Source organism: Branchiostoma floridae, chromosome 11, assembly GCF_000003815.2.
Source record: "Branchiostoma floridae strain S238N-H82 chromosome 11, Bfl_VNyyK, whole genome shotgun sequence".
In the NCBI taxonomy this organism is placed as follows: domain Eukaryota; kingdom Metazoa; phylum Chordata; class Leptocardii; order Amphioxiformes; family Branchiostomatidae; genus Branchiostoma; species Branchiostoma floridae.
Genome location: NC_049989.1, coordinates 5,879,208 through 5,885,849, shown reverse-complemented (window position 1 = coordinate 5,885,849; position 6,642 = coordinate 5,879,208). Strand labels below are relative to the sequence as shown.

Below are 6,642 nucleotides of genomic sequence, written 5' to 3'. Positions count from 1 at the left end.
TCTTAAAATTTAATCAAAAGAGATCCCAGTCACATACTGGATACATGTACTATACTACTACTACTCTCCAAGCAGAGGTTGAGTCGCGTAGATATAGTAGTTGTCGGGAAAAATTACACCGGCGCTCCTCTTGGAGAGTACAATCATACAAAGTTTTTATGCAGTTCAATTTTGTATCCCCCTTTCTTGCAAGCATTCTATACCCAAGCAGTCAGCAAACAAATATTATTTACCTTGAAGTTGAACTATAGATAACAAAAGGACAATACTCGTACATAACGCCAGACTTCCTATGAGTTATGCACTAGGGACAATATCACACGTAACAGTATCTGTTACTGAGTAAATGACACTCTGCCAATCAATCAACAGTAAAAACATCTCAAAAGAGCGGTTTAAGTCACCAACATAACGTGGGGATTAGATAACGATGTAAACGTCTGCCTGACCAATCGGACGCCCCGTCAGTATTTACTTAGCATGAAATGGTGTAAAAGCGCTTTCTTGTCGCAGTTCTGGCTGTGTTCACGTCTATGCCGACTGGCTGCCAAACTCCGGTTGTTGACTCTGTTGTCAAAGCGCTCTCACGTATCGAGTGTTCTGTGTGCGCCTAAGTGAAACCGGATGACGGCGCTATTGTGTATACTTGTGTATTATATACTGTTGACAATATAGCCCCCCAGACTGGGCATACTAGGCATGGTGTAAGGACCTGGTAAGATTTTACTGTTATCTATACAGAGGATTTGTTAGTGTGTGTTCGTACATGTCAACACCAGAAGGACATCTGGACTTGGAGGAACTCGGTGCGTACGCGTTCAACTTCACGTTTTAAGCCTGGCCGTTTCAAGAGTTCAAGAACGGACCTTTCATTGGCGGACTTCAACCCCACAGCTTATGACAAAGACGTTATGAACTTCCCTTCAGAATCTTTTGTGACTACAACGTACAGGTGAGTCTTTTTCAATGTTGAATCATGCATTGAGAGATGTGGAATTGCTCACTCGGACATTTATGATTCATTGATGTAAGTTAAGTCCCTATACGTTGTAAAACAATGTGTACAGGTGCGTACGTGCAGTCTGTGGCATGCAATCATTCAGAGTGGTAGAACAACAAATATCAGTTACAGCGAAGGCCAAAAGAACAAAAATGCCTTCAGAAAGAGCATTTAAATTTACCTAAGATTGTAGTTCAAAGTCCATAATTCTTCACCCCCACCTACGTTTCCACTTCATTTCAAGTCTCCATTGACACAGTTTTAGAGTATAAACGGTGAAACTAGATCCTTGAAGCATTGTGATCGTGTTGATACGACAACAAATTGAACTGATTACACAGCCCAGAGTTCAGGCCATCTTTTGTACCGATGACAAACACATACACAGTTTTATTTGTACATGGAAATACTCCTAAACGGTGATACAGAACTGATTTAAGTGATCGGCATGTATCACTTTATGACGCGGTTTTCTCGTCGTGTATTAGATTTTGTGTGTTCTCTTTCAATCCATGCGACGTGACTGGCAAGACATCCTAGCTTATATCTAAGTCACAGGATTATCAAACTGCTTTGGTGTACTTTTAAATAGATTTTGGTTGGACCACATCAAGGAAAACCAACATTTTCAAGCTGAAGACCCCTAGCAAATCGTAATCAGACTTGTTTCCAAGCTAGCATTTGAGTCTGTTGTTTATTCCATCTGTCCGTCGAGCGGGATTCTGGCGTACGTTTAAGGAGTACACTTTGTAATTGAATTATTGCTTACTTAAAAGAGGTAGAAAGCGCGCTAATGGTATTTTGTTGTTATTCGCAGGTCTTAGAAGAGTGTCGAAGACACAACATGGCGTCTCCGAGGAATATAAGCTCCTACCGCTGTGTGAAAGACGGCTGGAAGACTCTAGATCTTAGCAATCAAAACCTGTTGGTCATTCCTCCTGCTATATTCGAACATATTGACTTGGAGAGGTTAGATCTTCAGGACAATAACATCTGCACGGCTGTAGTACCACGTGAGGCCGCTAACCTCGCTTCTCTAGTTATCTTAGACTTGGGAAACAACACAAACCTGGGGCATCTGCCTCGCCAGATCGGGCTGCTAGCGAAACTCCGGGAGCTGAGAGTCCAGAGATGTGGGATTGAGAAACTGCCCGAGGAACTGTATAACCTGCAGACGCTAGAGGTCCTCGTGGCCCCGGGAAACAAGATAACCACGCTGAGTGAAGATGTTGACAGGTTGTACAACCTGAAGGAAATTTGGCTAGGAGAGAACGAGATCGAGTCATTACCGGGGACGCTATGTATGCTATCAAGTTTGCAAACTTTAAGTCTGTTCAAGAATAAGCTCTCGTCGCTGCCATCGGGGATAGCCAACCTACAGTCACTCAAGCTGCTCAGCATCCAGAGTAACCGCTTCACGGCTCTGCCTGCCGATATCTGCAAACTGTGCAACCTGCAGGTGCTACACGTGGGGGATAACGTCATACACGAACTGCCGGACAACATCACCAAGCTGACCAAACTCAGGGTGCTGAGCATCAGCGCCTCGCACTTCAAGGTGTTCCCGGCCCAGGTGCTGCACCTGTGGGGGCTGGAGGAGCTGTACATGGGGCGGTGGTCCGGGCCGGGACGCCGCTCCTTCGTACCCAAGGACATCGCGATGCTGAGGAACCTGAAGCGGCTGGCTGTGGATGTGTGCGGGCTGGAGGCCCTGCCGGACGGGGTGGGCGCGCTCACGCAGCTGGAGTACCTCAGCCTGAGTTACAACCGGCTCTCGTACCTCCCGCCACAGATCCTCACTCTCACCAACCTCAAGGTCCTCAAGCTGAAGAACAACGGCATCACAAGCCTCCCCCCGGCCATGCACAGGCTCGCCAACATCGAACAGATCGATCTCACCGGTAACCCCCTGACGTACCCTCCCCCCAAGGTGCTGAATGGGGGAGTTGCCGCCATCATGGCTTTCCTCACGGAGGAGGCAAGACTGGAGAGGATCCGGAGGGAGAGAGAAGGTATGCAACTTTGTGATATTTCATTTCACAAGCCGATAGAAGTTCTAATATTGTGTTAATCTTTTTTGCCGGTGTCCTACTAGTCTGCAAAATGTTGTTGTTACATTGAGATTACTAGAACTATTCTCGTAAGCTTTATGAAAGGCAAATACATGTAGGATACAACTGACTGCACGCAGTTGACGTAGAGTTGATGGAACAAAAATTCCCCAATTAACTATGATTTGCTCCATGCGAATAGATGAAAAGGTCTGAAGACATCTGTGCAGTGTCATTTAGCCGCTGACAAAACAGGGAAACGCACTCTGCAATACGCACAATTCCTTAACAGGAAAATGGCTTTAAGAACTGAAGTATTTCTTAATCCTTCTTACCTACATCAACATGTTAACAGCTAATGGAATGAAACGGTCGTGCCCAAATGCACACTGTTATGACCCATTTCAAGTACACACTTTAGCGTTCCGCCAATACAGCAATGAGAATCGTTTTTAGCTGCTTTGTAACTGATATGATTGCGTCGACTTAGATGCTATGCATACGAGCAAATATATACGCTCCAATATTGCACCTGGTATGCATAAGCACATGCCATGATAAGTGCATATATTAAGGAAACAGACAAATATGTGCAAACAAAGAATAAAACAGCTATTGGCTAAGTAGTAAAGATAGCACTAAGGCTTAGGTCACAATTGGAAAAAGGGGCCCTGCCGGGCAGTTCACGGGCTGTTTTTTGGCACTTTCGGGCGTGACCCCTGCGTGGCCCTGTGGGACACCTCGCGGCTGCCGGGGTATTTTGAGGGCCGGCCGGGACCCTGGTTCAATTTGAGTCTGAGTTAAAATGAACCAGGGACCCGCTCGTACAACCACCTCGCGACCTAATCGTGACAACACCGAGAGGGACCCCTCCGGTTGCCGGCAGTCTCTCGGAATAAATTTGTTACGTGAAAGAGCAGGTTTAAAGAATAAATGTTTGTAATTCGTAACACCGGGTCAAATATGTGACGTCACAGATCACGTGAAAGGACAAAAGCCGTGAACTTACGCGTATCGCAGTGCATTTCTTACGCGTATCACAATTGCAATGGAGTGCAGAGCGCTATACCAAGGGAAAGAAAAAGACGGCAGGAAAAGACAAGGGGAAACAGCCCTTAGCCCCCTAGGCAGGCGGAAGAATACAGCAATAGAAACTTCTGCAGACAAGGGCAACAGAGGGGGATAGGACAACACACCACAAAACACAACAGACCACACAATTGGCTGCATCACTGAGAAGCAGGACGAACAGTTAGCCACCTCCATAGAAAGCTACTCTGTTTTTTTACGATATTACAACCCCAGACTATAGAAACAAGCTGAAGAAAGATGTTTGGCTCAAGGACATTTCCTCTGCGATTGGCGACGGAACACCAAACTTGCAGTCATTCGGACCCATAAGCCATGTTTTTCGTTTTACAAATATAAAGATATAGGCATCAACAAGTCATCCGCGACATTGAAAATTCCAATAACATATTTAGTTTAGAAACGTAACAGTGCCACACGTCAGTGCGAGTACAAGGAAAAGTTGGCAAAAATAACAGTGCCGCAGTGAACGAACCACGATGTACCGCACCAGTACTCCAAGTTCAGTGATGTACTACCTTAAGTGAATGCCTGTTTTTATACCCTTAGATATGACGAGGGCCCACCAGGAGCCTGCCTGATTCCCTGCCGTTGTCCTCAGGGCATGCGGCAGGGACCCTACAACTGCCCCACCGGGCTGTGAGAGACAAACGTTACCCTGTCGGACCCCGCAGGGGTGACTACAGGACACCGTCAGAACATCTGACGGGTGTCTGCCGGAGACGAACCTAGGAAGGTGGAAATTTTTTGAAGAAAAATGATGAGGTGCCCGCCGGAACACCCCGGGACCCCCACGGGGCATCGTAAAGGCAACGTTTGATTGTGACCACGACAGCCGGTAAACAGCCGGTGTCCGCCCGACTTCAGAGCCCGGCCGGGGCTACATCCCTGACGGGCACCGGGCCAATTGTGACCCTAGCCTAAGTGAGCGCATTTGATAAGTTACTGTTTCAGACATGAGAAAAGGATTTCCCCACTCGTTGATGTATGTATTGAAGAATCGCACGGCTTGTATGTTTGTCCAGACCGGGAGTTCAGTCAACTGATGAACGCGCTGTCCGCGGACGTGGAGCGGGCGGAGTGGCGGTGGCTCGGGCGGGAGCTGGGGCTGACGGACCTGGAGCTGCACGCCATACAGGTACGATGTGACATCGTGGATACTTTAATCTACTGACGCCTACCCTCCAAGTGGAGGTCAGGCTCCGTTTTTTTTTATAATTAATATGCGTTTTATCGCGGTGCAAAATAGAAAGCCCGACAAAAAACGGCCAAAAAAATCGTCGGAGCCTAACCTGTGCTTGGAGAGTCATGTTTCGCAATATAACATCTAGGATCCTCTTTTGCATTCAAAGTACATGTATTGCTACAAACAAAAAAATGATTGTCAGTTCAGCTCCGATTAAGACAGGCAATATTACTTATCGACACAGATAAAAATTGATGCTAAAACAAACATTTCTTCATTCCTTACGACCTGTGACCAAAAAATATTACAATCTATGTGATATGCGTGTTTCTAAGTACTAGTAGCTGATTCGTATAGATGTTTTGCACTGGTCTCTTAACGTTGTAAGCTTAGCTTCATATTTCTCGACCACTTTAGGAGAACGCACAGGACAACCTCCAGGAGCAGACCTACAGGGTGCTGATGACGTGGAGGGAGCAGGCGGGGGAGTGTGCGACACTGGACCGCCTTGTGGAGCACCTAAGGTCCATCCGGCTGCACCACCTAGCGGAGACACTGCAGGACATGAGGGAATCGCGCCACCTAGCGAATACACCTTGAGGGAATCTCGCCACCTAGCGGAGACTCTTCAGGACATGAGGGAATCGCGCCAACTAGCGGATACACCATGAGGAAATCTCGCCACCTAGCGGAGGCACTGCAGGACATGAGGGAATCGCGCCACCTAGCGGATAACACCATGAGGGAAACTCGTCGTCTAGCGGTGACACTATGTATTGCATTACTAAGCACTTTCTATCAGCAAATATGACACTGGCTACTTCGCGCCACCTAGCGGATACACCATGAGTGGAAACTCGTCGCCTAGCGGAGACACTACAGGAGATGAGGGAATCGTGCCACCTAGCGGATTAGCTGAGGGCACGAGAGTTTACAACGACTGACACTAAAACATTGCTTTATATTTTATTATGATACCAAAGTCGGAGCCATTGTGGAAATGAAAGAACAGCGCCTTGTTTATCAACTCCAGATCTGACATGAACTTTTGCCTATACTTGTTTTTGTTTGTTGTTTCTTCTGTTTTCGCGCAAAACGAGTGACGATCATTTTCTCCCCTACATGATGAAGGATGGGAGTGAATTATGTGCAAGAATTCTTGATAAGTACACTCGAGCTGCTATATCTTGATTTGGGATTAAGAATTTACACAATAAAGCCATGTGTGATACACATCGGCATCTGTGCACTGTTTCTTATTATCCCAAAAGATATCACGAGCCGGTATAGCACACCTACATATTCTACCCGACACC

General features: G+C 46.7%; 1 protein-coding gene across 1 annotated transcript; it reads left to right on the top strand.

Moving 5' to 3' along the window:
• The first annotated feature begins 80 nt into the window (after positions 1-80).
• Positions 81-6,564, top strand: LOC118425629 (leucine-rich repeat and IQ domain-containing protein 4-like). Its single transcript, XM_035834594.1, has 4 exons — positions 81-952; positions 1,818-3,012; positions 5,166-5,278; positions 5,744-6,564. The coding sequence occupies exons 2-4, from the start codon at positions 1,845-1,847 to the stop codon at positions 5,924-5,926; spliced, it is 1,464 nt and encodes a 487-aa protein (XP_035690487.1). The 5' UTR covers positions 81-952; positions 1,818-1,844; the 3' UTR covers positions 5,927-6,564.
• The last annotated feature ends 78 nt before the right edge of the window (positions 6,565-6,642 follow it).

Bases quoted from the DNA above. Each gene is read 5' to 3' on its own strand.
- LOC118425629 (XM_035834594.1), top strand. From the start codon at position 1,845: ATGGCGTCTCCGAGGAATATAAGCTCCTACCGCTGTGTGAAAGACGGC. The intron at 3,013-5,165 runs GTATGCAACTTT...ATGTTTGTCCAG, and splicing joins GATCCGGAGGGAGAGAGAAG to ACCGGGAGTTCAGTCAACTG. The intron at 5,279-5,743 runs GTACGATGTGAC...CGACCACTTTAG, and splicing joins TGGAGCTGCACGCCATACAG to GAGAACGCACAGGACAACCT.